Source organism: Pundamilia nyererei, unplaced genomic scaffold (assembly GCF_000239375.1).
Source record: "Pundamilia nyererei isolate P.nyererei 1_Seehausen unplaced genomic scaffold, PunNye1.0 scaffold00096, whole genome shotgun sequence".
NCBI lineage: Eukaryota > Metazoa > Chordata > Actinopteri > Cichliformes > Cichlidae > Pundamilia > Pundamilia nyererei.
Window position 1 is genome coordinate 319,262 of NW_005187497.1, and position 20,755 is coordinate 340,016.

Sequence of the window (20,755 nt, forward strand, 5' to 3'; positions counted from 1 at the left end):
ACACACACACACACACACACACACACACACACACACACACACACACACACACAATTAGATCAGCCAAAATCAATTGTTTCAAACACTGTGGTTAAGCGCATAATGTTGGATGTTACGAGTCATATACATAAAGGTGGCTGACAGACCATATTGATTGTAAGTTGCTCCTGCCTTATCTCATTGCTCTTGTGAAACTGGTGCTCTAAATGTCTCATCTACTGTTAGCATGACAGGCTCGGGAGTCCCTAATGGTAACTGCAGTAATTTGCAGCCTTCTGCACAGCCACTAGGGTAATTATTACTCTAATCCTCTTGTGTACTTACATTACATACAAAGGGAGCAAAGGGATGGGGAAATGTATCTCTAGTACCCACTTTGCTGGTATTAAATTGAAACAGAGAGACTAAGGTCAAAAGATGAAGAAGAGAAAGAAAAAGAAAGAAAGACGAGAGGCAGAAGCTGTTGTCTTCCTCACAGAGATACTCCTACTTGCTTTATTTTGTTGCGTCATTTTGTTGCTTCATCACTTTTTTATATTATACCATAGTCTTTATAAATCATTTTACTAAAACAACACTCAGTGTCACAGAAGAGTTTAAAAATGTATGTCAACCGAAATATAAGAACTTTATTAACAAGTTTTTTTCAGTTTTACTGTTTTATTATCTCCAGTGCTATTCTTTCCTTTATCCACTACAAATACTCTTTAAATGTCAGTCGCTCTGTTCATTGTGTACAGTCTAGAATAAGTGATCTATTTTTTGAAGTTGAGGTAGACAGCTTCAAGAAAGGGCCCAAAAAGTACATCTCAAAATGCTTTTTCTTCTTTCTCTACTTCTGACTTTAAATCAGTGTCAGTCTCTATATCTAAATTCAGGCATCTATTAAACACACAGTGTCTGACAGTAACAAATATGGCAATACAGATATATCACAGCATATTCTTTACCATGTAACAGTGATAATATCCTCGACCTTTGCATGTTTTCATACTTGAAATCAAAACAGCTTCTTTTAAAGTAAAAACAAGTCACAAGAATAAAATATTCCAACAACAGCAACTGTTATATCAAAAAGATATAAACATAAAATGCAAAGGCCTTTAATAATTACACAGACAACATACTGTGAAGTGTCGAAATATTTACCAAAGCCTCAGATGATGTCAGTTTAAACTGCATAGCAGTGTCTTAAAGAAAATCTATGTTGGCTAATGGAGTTTGTAGTTTGTCCATTTGTCCATATAAAGGCCCTTCCTTTATATTTTATCTTTAAAAGATGCGATCAATTGGGGGTTAAGCAATTGATATGCTAATTTAAACTGAGGCTACGGTTGTTTGTATTTGGCACTGCATCAGTTTGGGTAATTAGAGGAAAAGATGAGGGCAGTGGTCACTATCTCTGCTATTAGACTGTTATTTGCCTGCATGTTGTTCTTTTGACACTGCAACATGTCAGTCAGGGCTAGAAGGTTAGAAGCTACAACGATGATGTCATGTTGTGCTACATCTATGCCACTCAGAGATACTGAGTTCCTCTCTAATGGAACCACATCAATCACAGGATTAGCTCTGTGGTAACTTTTCACCCTGTAGTGATTTCACTACTAAGATCTGACCCTCCTCGCCACGTTTCCAACTGACCTTTGTGTGGAAGGGAAAGATGACTATCTCAGTGAGTAAATGGTTTCGCCCCATACAAACGGTGCTTCTTTGTTAGTCAGTTCACATAAAGACAGAAAGAAAAGGATGTCTTAGTATGCATGTTGTAACACGATGTAATACTGATTTCAAATTGGAAAAGGCCTGTCTTTATTACTTCAATATTAGCTGGGCGTGTGAAGCATAAGTATTAGCTTGGGGTGCCACAGCTAATAATGTCTCCACAGTATATGTACTAGATCTAAAAGCTCAATCTATCAACTGCATAAGTGTAGAAGATACAAAACTATACAGCTATGTAGTATTGTCAAAGAGTTGCACCATATTAGTTTAACACTACTTAAGCCTCCATGTCTGTAAAACTTTTCAGTCTTAGCTCAAAGCTATGTACATAAATATTTAAACACTCTCAATGGCTGGGGAATGCAAAGAAAAAAGAGATGGATCCAGTCCGGCTATTGATGATGAGGCTTCACAAAACACAAACATTAGCCGATCACACCATCATATGTAAACCACCTTCATAAGCATCATATTAAACTTGATGTATAAAGGTAAATTCCCAGTCCAAAATCCTATTATAACATCGATTACCAGAAGACAAACAATGCCTAAAGCAACACAAGTATTTTCCCACTTCTAACTTTCCAGACTGACACTGAACCTCACTATGTGGGTTTTGCAATATTAATAACACCATTTCCGAGGTAGTTCTCACCTGTCTCAATAAGTTCTTATGTTTTTGTCTCGCTAGCTAGGATTGAAATTAAAATGCAGAATTTAAAAAACAAAAGAAAAGAAAAAAACAAACAAAAAAAAACAATAGATAGATTTAACTGGCACCAAATAAAGAATAAAATAAAATAAAATAAATGAAAAATGGAAAAAAATATTATCATTACAAAAGTAGGTAATTATTTTCAAAAGACTATTGCTATGACAACAACATTATTATTGTTGTTATTATTATTATTATTATTAGGTTATATTTACCTCTTGATTAGTATCTTAACCTACTATTTTATTTTAAGTACGCTCACTAAAAGTTGCTGGTACTTTTAGGAAGGCGCAGGGCTTTTTGCCAAAGATATAATGCATATAATTTTATAATGGAAGGATAGGTACTTAAAATGGACAGACCCGTACATCCAATATTACCTTGCAAATGGACGTGAGGCAACATTAGCTTTTAACATTGCAGTTGATTTACATTTATTATAGCTCCACTTTGATTCAGAAAATACAGTGGAGGGTGAGCTATAAAGAGAATGATGACCTGTAAGTTTGTAAGTGAGAAGCCATTAATCAAACTGACCTATAATGTTTAGTTTTAATTTCAAAATACAATAAGTTCTTTATCTGCTTTGGACTTAAAGAACTTAGAAAAAATAAAAAAGTTATTTTTATGTACACTGTGAATATTACAGATCTGGATTACTGTAGGTGTGACAGTACGCAAATTTTCTACAAAACTGAGCTCAGATGAATGCAGCCCCAAACCAACTCTGCCACATATATTGCGGTTAGACAGAGTTAATGGTGGTGAACAATCACTGCTAAATGATTTGAGAAATGCAGAATTTTAATATTATTTAACGCGACTCATTCTTGCGCATTTGTATGGCAGAAAACAAAAAGACAGATGGAAGTTTGACTGTCCTCAACTTGCTAGTAATGCATGCAGCATGAAAAAACAAGACAGGTGGGATGCGACTAGTCGAACAAGCAACTACTCGAACACGGAGACTAGATTTGTAGTTGCAGCCAGGGTCTTCTTGCTGTGTGGTACTGTTCCATTATTGTGGCAAAATAATGGAATCAGTAAACATGTAAATAGAAAATGCATCGATATTATGGCAGTTAATATAATTACGAACCAAGAAGCATAGTTAGCTCAAGTACTTTTACTAGTTGTGCTGATTCAAATTGATCTTTCACAGTTTATCATCATGAATTGGAGCACACCTGTAGGTTTCCATGCTCCCTTTTCTGTTCCATCATAAACGTATGCATGATTCTATGAACAACATTCAATCGTCCGTACGCAACAAATCTGATTTAAGACAGCAATTTCATTAGACACACATTTTCCACAGGACAACGTAGAGCTCAGACCTTCATGCTTCATCATCAGCTTCAGTACTTCTAATTATTGCAGTTCTCCTTAACAAACACTGCTCACTGGGTGAAAAAGGGTTATTTTTAAGAAAGAAAATGCTGAGCATACTAAGTATACTAAGGATAGACAGATAGGCAACCAAATAGGATGCCCTAACAAAAGGGGCGAGGCGAGCACAGAGAGGCTTTAAGACTATGACAAAGACGAGTGCCGGGAGACATGACAGGGGTAAAGATGAATATGCCTCTGGCAGTTGAGTCCTGATTACTTTCTTACTGTTATGGCCTCACGTGTTCCAAGGCAATTTGGCTATATGGCTGAGCATAAAACAGCACAGTGAGCATATCACTGGTGTGGTTAATGCTTGCAACCTGCTTCCATCACAGCATATCAGAAGAGCTGTGTCCAAATTATTTGAAAGTGATGATTCTACTGAGGTTTTGTGCATGTACAATGTTTTTTTTTCCACAAAGAAAAAGACAAATCAAATTTACAGTAGATGTCAGCACATGTTGAACATGCTCATAGGGCATGACGACAAAATTCCACTGGGAATTCATTAAACAACAGTAACAGAGCAGCAACAAAATAAGAGGATACCTATAAATTCTGAATGATTTTGAGACACATTAACAAACAAAATAAAAACTCGGCGTTTATAAGACAGGTCTTGTTTTTGTTTTCCTGGAAAGGCTAAAAAGTCAATATTTTGTACATCCCACAATGTTAGTACCTTCTCAAATTTCTATATTGCTCTGCCCCACTGTCTTTTGCTCCCAAAACAAAAACAGGCCACAAAAAGCAATAAAAATAGCACAAAACCAGTTTGTGTCATAAAGAAACATTTTCCTAAAACAGCTGGACACTGTAGGTTTTACCAGATTCTACTCAAACCGGTGTAAGATGTTGTTAGGAACTATTTTAAAATGCGGATTAGTAAATTTGTTGATCCAGTGGAAAGTAGGGTTCTACAGAATTATCCAAAATAAAAAGCACTGAAACTATTATAAGATATATCAATATAGCAAATGTTATACTTTTACATTTATAAAAGTATACGTCCAAACTAAGTGACATTACTGTCGTTAAAACATGGAAATGTCAGTAAAGGTGATGAGCTGGGAAATGGTGAGTGCCAGTCAAACAGGTCAAAAGAGAAGACACATGGATGAACCATGAGAATGCCTGATTTAGTGGTGAATGTTATGTCATTAGTGGTAGCACACCATGATAATATGAACTGTCCATTTATTTCTTATATAATCTAAGTGAGACGTGGCGGGGTCAAATAAGGGACAGAGGTAGAAGAGTTATGATCATTAAGATTACATAAACTATTATTAACCAAGCATGGCTTTTAAGGCTGCATCTCACTCTTTCTTGAGGACAGCTCCCCTGTGCTCCCCAGGGTTTTGCATCATTTTCTGAAATTGTGTTTATTCCTTTTCTCTTTATCATGCTCCTGTTTTTGCTAACTTTCACTTTCCTTTCTCTCACCGACTCACACACGCATGCATACACACGCCATTCAGTTTTAGAGAGCAATGTAGGCAGAAATGCCCATGCTTTGGATCATGCTGAGGAAGCAGGAATTAATTCCAATCAGGCTTGAACAGGAAAGAGCCATTCCATTTTGCACCACTCCTGGAGTCACTCAAACAAGAAGCACCCCTGCCTCTACTGCATATGCATGATCACACACACACAAACACACGGACGCATATACCCATATCGCACAAACCCTTTGGAGTAAATATGGTGATATTGCTTAGCAGCTAAACAAAATTTTGTCTATTGAATATCAGCTGTCTTTGACATTAATACCACGCTAATGAAGCCCTTGACACCCTCATTCACCTGTCTTTTCCATTTTGCAAATAGTTTGAAGCAGCCATGGATTGCTGCTAATATACTCGGTCACAATAAAAACACGTTAGGATTTAAAGTATTGTAGTGTCATTTTTACTGACAGTGTACTCTCTCCATTAACCGCACTCCTGGAGCACCGTTCCTATGTTGCTCTTTCCCTCTTGTTCTTCCTTTTATCATTTGCCTCAAAACAGTGTTAGAACACAGCTTATCTGGGAGTAATGCAATTTGTTTGCCTCTACTTTCTTTATATGCCTGCACTGTTTCTTTCATTTTCTACTTCCTACTATCGAGAGTAAATTCAGTGACTCCAAATCCATTTTCATTTAACATAGCTATCTTACATGTCTGCTTTTTCATATATCCATCTCTCTTGTGGAGGAGAATTTTAACATATTACTCTTTCTGGCACTTTACGCCTTTCCTTGAGCCCATAAAAAAAGCTCACACACCCTACTTATGTATCATGAAAATAGCTGCAGTAAAACTTGCAATTCCATACATTACATGCACCCTTGGGCTTTGCTATGTACAGAGCCTCAAACAGTTATCCAAATGGTTCTTGTCTGACTGCGCTAGACATTTTCCAGCTTACCTATGGGTGACAACTCTGCCACGCTGCCAATATAGGGTCCTTCCAAGAACTTGGGTTCACTGTCATTGATGTCCTGGACCTTGATGACAAACTCTGACTCTGGCTCAAGGGGATCATTAGAGAGCCGGTCCCGGGCCTGAGCCCTAAGAGTGTAAAAAGCCTTTTCCTCTCGGTCTAGTCTCTCTGTGGCATGTATGTCTCCTGTAAGCTCATCAATGATGAAGATGGATCCAGCTCCTTCTCCAGAGATAGTATATTTGATGTTGCCCTCACCATCATCAGAGTCTGTATGGATCTGTAAAAGAAAACAGAGCAGTTTTGAGAATGATGACTTCAATAAAACACACACATGCATTCCATCTTTTACGACTATGCAATGTGGTACGTACCATAAAATTTCTAAAAAATGTTTTGTTAGTGTCATGATCAAGTTGCATATTGATGATGGTAAATGGTAAATGGCCTGTATTTGTATAGCGCTTTATTAGTCCCTAAGGACCCCAAAGCGCTTTACACAACCAGTCATCCACCCATTCACACACAGGTGATGGCAAGCTACAGTGTAGCCACAGCCACCCTGGGGCGCACTGATAGAGGCGAGGCTGCCGGACACTGGCGCCACCGGGCCCTCTAACCACCACCAGTAGGCAACGGGTGAAGTGTCTTGCCCAAGGACACACCGACCAAGACTGTCCAAGCCGGGGCTCGAACCGGCAACCTTCCGATTACAAGGCGAACTCCCAACTCTTGAGCCACGATCGACAATAATTCATTGAATCAATGTTTATTTTGTTTTCTCCATAACAACTAGTTATATTATCAAAAGTATAGTTTTCTATTAAGGTTCTATTAAGGTTTGGGCACTAATAGTCATTGTTAGTACCCAAACCTGAATGATTTGGGTACCATTCAATGTTAGCTGAATGCTTATAAAAGTCATAATTTGTTTAAAACACAAAAACTGATTAACTTTTTAATATGTAAATATTACATTTATTTATATATTAAAAACTCTGAGTTGAAAAGAAATCCACTTTAATGTAATGAACTTGCTACTGCTGTTGTTTTCCTTTTATTAGCTATTACTTTACGAGTGTTGTATTAATTTATTCAGATTGCAATCAAGTACTGTTTTGTTGGAGTGTATTTGAACGCAGGCTAATTCAAACCTTTCTACTTTAACTGAACATTTTGATACAGACAACAAAGCTATCTGTGAACCTCAGGCAAAATCTGCTCACCCCGTCCTAGCAGTCTGACGATCTGGGCCAACCAAATCAAACTGCAAAACTGTGCTTGAACCACGACAGGGATTACAGTCCTGTTTAAGCACTTGTTATCACATGGCTGACACACCACACTCGATGACACCTCAAAGTATTAGAAACTGTTGAAAGTTTAGAAAAAATATCTGAAGTGATCCTTGTCCAAGTTGAGATTATTCTGTCACATATTTGCCAGTTATCTTATTTTTATGATTTTGTTTTAACTGCTGAGAAAAGGGTTAAAAATGGACAACCCCCAAATGATATTTGGTCATCAACCATGACCATAAGAAATATGTGTATTTTATTCATCCATTGACTTTTCTTCTCTTAGGGTGGTAAATCCAATTCAAGTCCTTCTAACTACTCCCTGCAGACTAGCCATCATCAGTGTGGTGAAAAAAAAAAGACACCAGAGTTCCTGTGATGATTTACACCTTTTCTGCACATTGTGCCCTTCACAGGATGTGACGCCCAAATTAGGAGATCAAAGTCATTCAAAGACTCTTAAATGTAGAGACATGGAGGTGCTGTGGCTGAAAAGTGAACTTAAAAGAGCCCTTATAAATCAGAGCTATAGTTTCCCCTAATGTGATTAGAAGACATTCCAGGGGTAGCAATAGGAGATGCATTGGTCCCCCATCCTAAACTCCCCTTTGGCTCTTTAGTGAGCATTAGACCTGCTTGCTCCTGCTCCCTCTCCCTCTCACTCACCTTCTATCTAAAATTATAATTCAGAGCTGTCTATGCAGTGTAACTGTGGTTCAATCTACTCAACAGACCAGAGGAGAGGGGAAATCGCCCTGGCCTCCCTGGTTAATTTTTTATAAAGGCTTAATTAAATACAGGCCTCTATCACCCTTGCAGGGATTTTCATTAAGTATTTGTCGTAAAACCGAGGAATAATGCAAGCCTGTGCCTTGATATTGCTTCCATCATCCATTTTCTCCTTCTTTTTTATCTGTCTGTTTTTGCCTATTCTCCCCATTCTGAATCTTCCTGAAGACAAATACACGGACAGTCAGTGGAAATATACTGCTGGATACTTTGGCGGTATCAATATTTCAGTTATAATAAAAAAGAAAAAAAAGGAAAATAAAAGTTTCATTGGTCCAGACTGTGAAAGTTATCCAATAAAAGTGAGCACACGCTTCCACCACTTGATATGTTTCCTCCAGACTAAACCTCCTCCTGAATTTCTAAATTAGAATCTCAGGAGAGAAATGCATGTGTGAAGTGTTGCCATCTTGTGTTCATTCAGTTCCACAAATGTTGGCACAACAAGTCCTGCAATTAAATCTAAAAAACAAACAAACCATGAAAGCAGTTTTATAATGACCTATGTCAGAATTCCTGAAACCACAGTGTTTACTCTTTATAAAATGTGACAAATAGGGGAAAAAATGGTAAGAAGGTAACATGGCAAAATCACACTCTCCATCTCTTGACTAAATGGATCTCTCTTAGCTCCCTTAACTCTTAACCCCTTTCTTGGCTGTCACTTGGGAACTCAAAGCTTCAGCTCCCTCCACAGATTTTGTATAGGATTGAGTTCTGGAGACTGGCCAGGCCACTCCATGACCTTAAAACTTCTTCATTGCACTTCTTCTTTTACCTCTCTTTCGTTGCCTGGCAGTATGCTTTGGGTCATTCTATTCTAGAAGACCAACTTTCATTGTTTTGTCTTAGGGAAGGAGATTCTCCTCCAAGATTTTACATTGCCCCATCACCTAACCCCTCAATGCAGTGAAGTTGTCCGGTAGGCTCATCTTGAAATGTTTCCACCTTGGTGGTGGAATGTGGTGATGATCCTCTGTGGGTCATACTTAGCGTTTTTCTTTCTTTAAATACACAAGGTCAAACTGATGGCAAACAGCTTGATTTTGGCTTCATCTGACCACAACACTTTCTCCAAAATATATTCTGAATCATTTAGATGCTCACTGGCAAACTTAAGACCAGCCTCTATATGTGCCTTCTTGAGCAGGGAGGAACTTGTGGGCGCTGCAAGATTTCAATCCGTCACCGATGGTGGTCTACTGATTGCTAAAAAGCTGTTTGTGTAGGCGATAACACAAGCCTACACAGTCCCTGCATGTATTTGTCCCAGTCATGGACAAAACATGCAGGGACAGTTTTGTCCCTGATGTCCTTTGACAGCTCTCTGGTCCATAGTATTGCAGAAGTTGGAATGAAAAACAAACAAACAAAAAAAACACGATTTATTTATTTATTGACTTTAACCCATGTGGTGCATGGTTGATATTTTGTCTTTTTATACTAAAATTAAACATAGAAACATAGAAATCATAAATTTCATTTCTTTGCAAGTGAGGGAACTTACAAATTCCGCAGATGATCAAATAATTATTTCCCTCACTGTATCTGGGATTGTTACGTACATTAGCTTAGAATGTTTCTTACAAGAGGACTTTGAAATGTCTAAAAGTGGCTAATATCAGAGTACATTATTTTACATGTGGACACGCTCTCAGAGTCTAGAATTAAAATCCAGTTTAAAATCAAACTTAGGCTTTACATTCTCTCAGTGTTCACTTCAGTCTAAATTCTCTGTCTGGTTAAGTTTAGGTAAAAATATTGCTTGGTTTGGTTTAGGTTTACTATGTCAAAAAGATTTTTAAAAGCATAATTTTTCTACATCAATTAGGTGCAGAGACTTATTTACATCACCAAGGTTGCTTAACCTCCTAAGACCCGAACTCTTCCACGGCATGCATTTTTAATTTCTCTTTGATATTTGGGCTGATTTGGGCCAGATGAATGTAAAAGCAAAGAATTACTGGATTTTTATTTATACCTGATTTTTGTTTCTAAGAAAAATAAGAGCCACATATGAGGACATTTGTTTAAAATTTCGATAGATCATAGGCAGTATAATGTCCTCGTAAGTCGATATCAGGCCCTTGTAGAGCAAAATTGAGTATTTGGGTCTAAATAACCCAAAATGAGATGTCCACATATGTGGATGCCAGGTCCTAGGAGGGGGAACCCTAGATGATTATAAGATGTTATAAAGAAGTCCTATGAGCTTTTTTTTCCTTTTTTCTTGCACACATAGACACGAACAAACATACACTCATGTGGGCACACACACACACACACACACACACACACACACACACATACATGGATCATCATTCTGGAGGAATGATGCAATTTCTCTCCCCTCAGGCTGGCTATACCCATCCTTCTGTCAGTCTATCCTCACTGGAGTGATTCAAGTTGGCAGCTTGAAAAACACACACACAGACACACACACATGCACTACGCTTAGCTAAGTTGTTCTCTGCAAACTAAAGGTCAGAGTCAGGATGTCACTCACAAAAAATAACCGGGGGTGCAAAAGTGCACAACAAATTTCAAAGAAGAAGATGGGAAAGACGCACATCCTGTACACCTGCTGAGCATGACATTATAGATGTTTTTTCCTAAAATCTTTAAACGATATTCCTGACACTTTTGGGGGGAAATAGATTCTCCACATTTGGACAAGGTGTGCTATTTCTTTTATTGGCTAGGTCACTGGTATAGACATTATCAAAAAATACTAATACACACCAAGAAAATAACATATATTTCAAATCAGTACTAAAGGAACTCTACTCTTTGATGTCATTGCTTCACTGTAGAAAGCTAATTATCAAACTGTGTAGCTTCCTTGTAGATTTTCACTAGTCCATACTAGCATATGGAAATCACACCGGTAGTCTAATTCCCTTCAATTAGTTAATATAAAGCTGATGAAGCTATGAGCATTTTGGACATACTGAGGACATAGCACAACAGAGAAGACTTTTATGCTGTGGAAAATGTAGGGTTTGTATCCCCCCCCCCATGGGCAGTGCACTTCTTTTCCACATTTCAATTCAATTGAATTCAGTTTTATTTAAATAGCACCAAATCACAACAACTGTTGCCTCAAGCTACTTTATATTGTAAGGAAAAGACCGTGCAATAATCAGACATCTCTATAAACTAGCATTTGGGGACAGTGAGAAGAAAAAGCAAGATTTTAACAGAAAGAAACCTCCATCAAAACCATGCTCAGGGAGGGACAGCCATCTGCCATGACCAGTTGGGGTGAGGGGAGGATGACAGGACAAAAGACATACTGTGGAAGAGAGCAAAAAATTAATAATAACTAATGATTAAATTAATGATTGGTGCATAAACATGAGTGAATGAAAAAACTTGAGCGAAGAAGACACTCATCATCGGAAGCTCCCATAACTAAGTGGGGACTCAGGATCACCTGATACAGCCATAACAATATGGTTTTTGAAAAAGGAATTAAGCTAATCTTAAAAGTAGAAAAGGTTACTCTCTCCTGAATCCAACCTGGGAGCTCGTTCCACAAAAGAGAGGCGCCTCTAAGCTAAACACTCTCCTCTGTGGTCCCATTCTACTGGAAGAATGGAACCACAAGTAAGCCTGCAGTGTAGAGCAAAGTGCTCTATTGGGGCAATATGAGGTCTTCAAGACACGATCGGTCTGATTATTCAATTAATCAGGAAATTTACAGCCGTCAAAAGTGGGATTGGAGTTTTTTTTTTTTTTATTAATAGCACTTTGTTCATGTCAAAATATTAGGTTCCTTTAAAAAATGTAAAAGAAGGATTATTGGTCATTACACAATGACCAAATTTCCAAAGTAAATATAATGTAGGGACATAAACTACAATACCAATTATCTGAACCCTTTCTATAAACTTACTAAAAAATATATCATCCTATCACTGCAGCTAAACAGTATTAATTTGGTTTCTGGCTTTATGCTAAACTTGATGCTAGCAAGAGTCAGCCATGCTTTAGGATTTACAGTGGAGGCCTGTGGGTTGACTAAGAGGACAGTGAGGTTGTTGATGTCTTGTCAGACTCACCTTTAGGTCATAACAAAGTGTCTAGCTGTCACTATAGGCTAACCTACTGAAGGGGATGACATATGACTCACATGCAGTGACTGAAAGTTTCCTTCACATTTAGTCAGCTATTTTAAGTTTTTATGAGGTTGGAGGGGCATCTGGTGTACAAATCTACCAGATCAAACATGTGAAGCTGGGGACTTCCGGATGGTGGGGAAGCTGGTTGCAGCATAATCTTTCAGCTCCCGGGCGGTTACCCCTTGAAAACTGACATGTTATAACACAACTAAGAATATTCATAGTAGTAAGCCAGGGGGTAACAAGAGAAAGACAAGAGGAATTCGGCAAAAAGTGCGGAGGAAGGAGTTTTTTCACCGAAAGAAGTTGACGGTGCTAGCAAGCTACAGCTACTCGGAGCTATGGAGGCAATTGAAGCTAGCATTCTTGCTGAGCTTAAAAAAGTCCAGGATAATTTAAAAAGTGAAATAGCGGAAAAGACTGGACTTGTGAAAACAGAAATGTCTGAGTTTAGGAAAGAAGTGGGGCAACGGTTCAACGAAATTGTCACGGACATGAAAGAGGTAAGAAGCAGGATCGAGGAGGTCGAACAGAGAGTAACCGAGGTGGAGGAGGTCACAGTCGACCTTAAAGATGGGCTCGGCCATACTCTCCAGTTACAAGAAGACCTCCAGACACGTCTGTCCGACCTGGATGCCCGGTCTTGCAGGAATAACATACGTGTTCACGGGATACCAGAGGGTGAAGAAGGGGACAACATGCTCGAATTCATGGAAAATTTTATATTTCGACCAAGACTATCCTAGTGACATTTTAGCGAAACGCAAAGCATACAACACGATCAGGAGGATTTTAAAAGAGAAGGGGCTCCGCTTCCAAACACTGTATCCGTCGAGACTGCGTGTGTTTTATGAAAACGGGCCCGTGATTTACAACAACGCGCAAGACGCAGCCGACGACCTGGAGAAGAGGAAGTTGATGGGAAAGCGCAAGCGGAGCGCCGCGGCAGACCCGGGAGGAACGGATGAAATAATAATAATAATAATAATGGATTGCATTTATATAGCGCTTTTCGGACCCCTCAAAGCGCTTTACAATTCCACTATTCATTCACTCTCACATTCATACACTAGTGGAGGCAAGCTACAGTTGTAGCCACAGCTGCCCTGGGGCAGACTGACAGAGACGAGGCTGCCATATTGCCCTCTGGCCATCACCAGTAGGCGGTAGGTGAAGTGTCTTGCCCAAGGACACAATGACCGAGACTGTCCGAGCCGGGGCTCGAAACGGCAACCTTCCAATTACAAGACAAACACCTAACTCTTGAGCCACAATCGCCCTGAAATACATCCAGGAAAAACTCCAGAGATTCAAGTGCATGGATAGTAAAACCTAAAAAAAAATTTTTTTCCGCACTTAAGACTGCAGTTTTCCTGTGTAAAATAAGAGTGATAGGTTTGACCGCAGTTTGGGATGCTAACAGCTTTCTCCAAGAGCGCTGCTATGATGAGTGGAGATCACCAAGCAGCACTACGAGGGGCTCTCTGGGACTTTAGGGACTCTCCTCTTGGTTTTGAAGTTGGACGTACACTTCATAATTGGAAGTCATATATGTTATTTGTTCAGGTACGTTGTTCCTTTGTTCTGTAGACCCCCTTTTCTTTTCAGAGCACCTAGAGATTTACAGGTATTGTGTATTTTCCTTTTGCTGATGGAGATCAGACAACAATATAAGGTAATTACAGTCAATGTTAATGGTTTACATAACCCCATTAAAAGAAACAAAGCTCTTGCTAAAATGAAGCGAGAAAAACAAGATATAATTTACTGGCAAGAAACACATCTTTTTGCCATCGAGCACAAAAAATTGTGTAAAATGGGGTTTAAAAATGTGTATTATTCCTCGCATATAAAAAACCATTCTAGAGGAGTGGCCATCTTATTGTCTGACAAAGTACATTTCCAACTTTCCTCACAAATCAGAGATAAGGAGGGGCGTTATATACTGGTTAAAGGGTACATAGATCACAAGGAAGTTACATTGTTTAACGTGTACAGACCACCAGGGACTGATAAACATGTAATCAGGACCCTTTCTGAATTAATTGCAACAGACACTTCAGGCATATTAATATGCGGTGGAGATTGGAATATTCACTTGAATCCGTTTCTGGACACGTCCAGCAAAACTAAATTGTTACAACCAGAAGCAGTATATGTTAAAAAAATGCTTAAGGAATTGGGGTTGGTTGACGTGTTGAGGGATGCACACTCACTGGAAAAGAAATATACTTTTTTTTTACATTCCCACCATATGTATTCAAGACTGGACTATTTTTTTTATGTCACACTTTGATAAGCATAGAATTATAAATTGTGATATAAGGGTGAGAGATATTTCGGACCATGCAGGGGTGTACCTGACGCTCTATTTGGATTCAGATCGCAAAGAGACTTTATGGAGGCTTAATATTAGTCTACTAAATGATGTAGAATTCGAAAAGTTTGTAAAACAAGAATTTAAGGAATACATGGACTACAATAACAATGGTGATGTTTCTCCTAGTATTTTATGGGATGCAGCGAAGGCAGTTCTTAGAGGGAAGCTAATTTTGTGGTCCTCATACAAAAAAAGGAAAAACAGAAGTATCTAAAAGACCTTACTACTGAAACACCTAGAATCAGAACATATGAAAAGTAACAATGATGACACGTTATCACAAATTAAAGAAATACAACAGATATTAAATAGGTTATATGATGACCAAATAGAGATTAAATAGGGCCAAATTCATTAAGCACAATTATTATGAAAATGGTCCCAAATCTAAGAGACTCCTTGCTTGGAGGATACGGAAACAGCAGGCTGACAGATTTATTCAGAAAATTAAAAACCCAGCAAATGATAAGATATGTCATGACATGAAAAGCATAAAAGAATCTTTTCTGACCTATTATACCCGACTGTATGCAGAACCACACAGGATACATGTGCCCTCTGTTAATGTATTTCTTTCTTCACTTGATTTACCGTCGATAGGAACAGAACAAAATAAAAGATTAACACAAACAATAACTGCGGAGGAGATTAACAAGGCCATTTCAAAATTGAAAGGTAATAAGATGGCCGGTGAGGATGGCTACCCGGCAGAGTGGTATAAACATTTCAGAAATCTAGTAACCCCTCTGCTGAGGGATTGCTTTAACCATGTGCTTACAGGGGGTGAGATACCACCATCCTGGAAACGAGCAGTTATTTCAGCAATTCCCAAACTGGGTAAAAATAGAACGGAATGTGGTTCCTATAGACCCGTATCAGTCTTGAATATCGACTGTAGGATATTTGCAACAATATTAGCTAAACAGTTGGAATTTATAACTTCAGAACTAACGGATACAGATCAAACAGGTTTTGTTCGAAATAAGCAAACTCATGATAATGTGAGGCGGGCTCTCCATCTAATAAATAAAATGAAAAATATCGAATCAGTAGCTGTTAGTCTTGATGCTGAAAAGGCGTTTGACTCTGTGTGCTGGAATTATCTTTATTTGGCCTTAGAGAGATTCGGTTTTAACAGCCAAATCAACAGATGCTTACAGTCTCTATATAACTCACCCACTGCCAGGATTAAAATTAATGGTGATTTAACAGATACACTACAACTAGAAAGAGGCTGCCGTCAGGGATGCCCTCTCAGTGCCACTATCTTTGCGCTATTCATTGAGCCCCTGGCGCAAGCTATCAGGGAATCTAAAGACATTAGAGGTGTACTAATTAACAATATAATGTATAAAGATGGTCTGTATGCTGACGATGTTCTCATAACGCTAACTAACCCGGAAATCAGTCTGCCTAATCTTTTTTCATTATTGAAAAAATTTGGCATATATTCCGGATATAAATTAAATTTACAGAAAACTCAGATTCTCTTATATAATTACCGCCCATCACAAGACATTCAAAAGATAGCCAAGTTTTACTGGAGTAACACCTCTATAAAATATCTAGGAATCCATATACCCACGGATCTATCCGACCTCTACGAATGCAATTATGTCCCACTGACATCAGAAATTAAGGCAGACCTACAGCGTTGGTATTTATTGCCAATGAATATGCATAATCGGATAGATATAATAAAAATGAATCTTTTGCCAAAGCTTCTCTATTTGTTCCAGGCGCTGCCTATACACCTACCCTCCAAGCAATTTAACGATTGGAATAGGATGATCTCTAATTTTATTTGGGCCAAACAAAAACCAAGAATAAAATTTCAGACGTTACAACTGCAAATGGACAAAGGTGGACTCGCTCTGCCGTGTGTTGAGGACTATTATAGGGCTGCACAGTTACAAGTGATGATTGGGTGGTGTGATCCAATGTGTAAGGCTAAATGGAAGGAGATAGATCAATCCTACTGTGAGACCCCGCTTCAATCACTGCTTGGAGATCAACCACTCATTAAAAGACATATAGATGCAGACCTGCTCCCGGCACTAAAGAAAGTGCCCATAGAAATATGGCATAGGATACTCAAATATGAAAATATGAGAAAACTAAAAAAAGTGCCCGGACGTTACGATGGCCTGCTTATGATTCGGATTTTGCACCTGCAAACATGGATAAGAGATTTATACAGTGGTCACATAAGGGTATAACAGGCTACTGGAAGATTACAGATAAAAATGTACTAAAAGACTACCAGCAACTCCAGAGAAGTTCTTACTTGGAAAGACAGGATTTCTTTAGATACCTCCAGCTGAGGCACCATTACGACAGAAACATGCTGCTACTACTGCACATTCACCCAACGTATATACTATATATATAATGTTCTTCCTCTACCCCCCCCCAATTTTTGCACATGTCGAGGAGCGTGTCAGGCTACATTTCACTGTGTTATACTTGTATAACTATGCATGTGACAAATAAAGAACCTTGAACCTTGAACCTTGAAACATAAGATTCCTAGAAGAGGAGGACACGGGCTTGGTTAAAATCTTCCTTGACTCGTGTAAGGGGAATGCACCAAAGAAACAGATATCCAGATTATACAAATGTTTACACACATTTAAGAATAATGACACAACGTATATCAAAGCTAGATGGGAAAAAGAGGCTGAAATAATAATACATGACGACAACTGGTTCAATATATGTAAGGCTGTGGTAATGACCTCGAGCTCAGGTCTATGGAGGAAATGCATGGAAAAACACAGTGCGTTTTTTTGTCATGCCTAATGCTAAGAGTAAACAAAGTAAATACCCCGACAAGACTCAGTGTTGGAGGAACTGTGGAGGTGTATCTGCAGGACATTTTCATATTTTTTGGGAATGTGCTAAGATTGTCCCCTATTGGCTAGTAGTGATCAAAGAAGTCAATACCATGATGGGCTTGAACTTGGCCCCTGATTTCACTGTGTTTTATCTATGTGATTTGCCACAAGGACTGAGGAATTCAGACAAATATCTTTTATTGATATTATTGGCTGGTGCAAAGAAAGCCATAACTTGCAAATGGCTAAACGCTGATCCACCGTCATTCTTGGACTGGATAGGCATTATCAAGGAAATTTACACAATGGAGAGACTGACTTTTTCACTAAGACTGGCTGCCGATAAATTTGAGAAATACTGGAAAAAATGGGACCTTTACTTAAATGGAAAAATATTATAATTTCTGGTACCATGTTTCATTGCTGTAATTCACCTATTTAATCTGATTGTACCACAAAGGGATATGTCTTTTTTTGTTTGCTAGCCTGTGCTAGCCTGCTCTGTGCTTGTTGGGGGTCTGAATGTTTTGTAAAAAATATACAGGACTGTCAATAAAAATAATGTGTAAAAAAAAAAACTACACGCTGTGGCGACCCCTTTTATTTCTTCTTCATTTGGTCGGCCCCTTTAAAAGTCACAGCAGATCATCTGCTTCAATCTCCTATCCCTAACATCTTCATTTGTCAAGCCAACCTTTTGCATGTCCTCCTTCACTACATCCATAAATCTTCTGTGTGGTTTTCTTCTTTTCTTTCTGAGTGACAGCTGTGTACTCAAGATCCTTCGTCTACTATCCCTCCCCTGTACCTCCAAACCATCTCAGCCTTGTTTCTCTAATTTCATCTCCAAAATGGTCAACCTATAGCTGTTCCTGGCTGTAGCTCAGGAGGTAGAGCACATCATCTAAGAATAGGAAGGTTAAAGGTCTGGCTGTACCAGTCTGCATGCCAAATATCCTTGGGGAAGATACTAACCCTAATCTCTCTGATGCATCCATCGAAGTATAAATGTATGTGAATGTTCGATAGAAAGCACTTCAGCATAGAAAAAAGTGTTTGTATGAGTGGGTGAATGTGGCATGTTAAAATGTGCCTTGAGTGCTCGAGGAGAGTAGAAAAGCGCTATATAAGAATCAGTCAATTTACCATTTCCTCTGATATATACGTTCCTAATCTTGTCTCTCCTGGTCACTCCCAATGAAAATCTTCAGCTCTTCCAACTTCAACTTGGTCTTCTGTCTTTTTTTTTGGTGTCACTGTCTCCAAACCATATTTTAAGCACAAGCTAACACTAAACGAATGTGTTCAGTAGCAAAATAGAATAGAATAGAATAGAATAGACATGGAGTAGCATTTTCATTACAGTGAAGATAGAAAAATGTGAGCTGCACTGAAGCTTTAGTTTATTGAAGATTTCAAAGACAAAGCAAATTGTCTTATATTTAAGTCTGTGTAATCTGGACTAGGCATGCCACATTTCACTACAGCTTGTAAAGCTTCTGATCTTAAAAGCTTCAAAGTGTTAAGAAGGTGACAAGGTATCAGAGACAGTCTAGGTGGGGATAGCTATGGTGAAGGAAGGAAGGATACATACCAAGGACAGAACCTACGATGAGAATGGATAGAAAATAGTAGCACAGTGGACTAGGAAAAAGGAAGAAAAAAGTCACAGAATGAAGTTAAAATGTAAAAGTGATGTTCTGAATTACAGTTACAGAGGCAAACCTGCAGAAGCTTAGACAGAAACAGAGAATGAATATCTAGACATCAAAGAGAAAACATTGTCATGATGTGTTAATATAATTTAGGACCTTTCGATCAATGTTCACGTTTTGGATGGAGAAGACAGATAGTTTGAAAGAGATGTGAAAGAAGCAATCTTTGTCCATTGTGAATGACCATCTATGAACAGAAGGGGTGGCTAACAACACCAACTGTCTACCACCTATAATCTAGTTTTGAGATCCCTTCCCAGGCGCCTTAACGCCAACTTACACCTTGCATGATTTGATCTCAATAGTCACATGCTAGAGTGTGGCAAGGTTTTACCCGAAACCTCTCCTGATAATGACCCACACCCTTTTTCACACCTTAGCTCATGTGATGTGGCACATGGTCAATAGTGCGTCAACGGTCCTTTTAAGGGGCAACTCCCATAGGGCTTAAATACCTGGGACTCTCCACCAATTGCTCTTAGAAGTGAAGAAGCTTCTTGGATGAGAGGTGAAACATCTTCTAGAAACTTAAGGAAGTCCAGACATTTTTCTTTTCAAGTGCCTTAGATTACCGTGACCTGGATGACTGAGAACCTACACAGACAATTTAGGACTTTATTTAAAAATAAACACATAAACCAGATAAGTGACATAAACCTGGTATGTATATATGCATGTGTCCAAGAGAAAGGTTACAGCAAAAGAGAAGAAATATAATCAGCTGTCTCTCCAATGACTTTCTTATCTTATAGATGGATTTCAAAGACCATTGAGTTGTAATCTCTCTAAATGCAAGCTAAGGCAGTGGTAAAGCAGACACTAGTGAGGGGATTGTTCAGTAGTAAAAGAAAATCATCTACTTAAATAAAATAATCAAATAAATGAATTAAAATGATTTTTTTTTATCGTTCAAGAATGTTTTGATAACACGTAAAGCTTAAACAAACTCACTTTAAAAACTCAGTGTTTTATTCAAACACATTTCTGATTATTACAAAATATCAGAAAACAGATAAATCAAAAAAAAGCAAAAGCCTCTTTTGATTTTTACCATTTAAATGGATTTTACTTTATGTCCAACAAACCTACTGCAACCAAAATCAGACACAGAATTTGATACACCATAAATCAAATTAATAATTTTCAGAAAGACAAATGATGTATGAGAAAAATATTTATTTTAAAAAAGCCAATTTGTTTAAGTGGGGTTAAGAATTAAAACGGGATAAGAAGCACCTTGAAGTGTGACATGGACTGTAACAACCACTTTATCACTTTTGCTGAGACAGTATGCAAAAACTCATCTCAGATATAGACACAAAGTTCAGAGAAAATTGAAAAGACATAAAGAC

At 38.3% G+C, this 20,755-nt stretch overlaps 1 protein-coding gene across 1 annotated transcript in view; it reads right to left on the bottom strand.

Moving 5' to 3' along the window:
* cdh22 (cadherin 22) overlaps window positions 1-20,755 on the bottom strand; it is a 168,697-nt gene that overhangs the window by 50,996 nt on the left and 96,946 nt on the right. Inside the window, exon 4 of the mRNA XM_005739998.1 lies at window positions 6,246-6,540. Coding sequence (XP_005740055.1) covers window positions 6,246-6,540 — 295 coding nt within the window. The remainder of the gene's footprint in view (window positions 1-6,245; window positions 6,541-20,755) is intronic.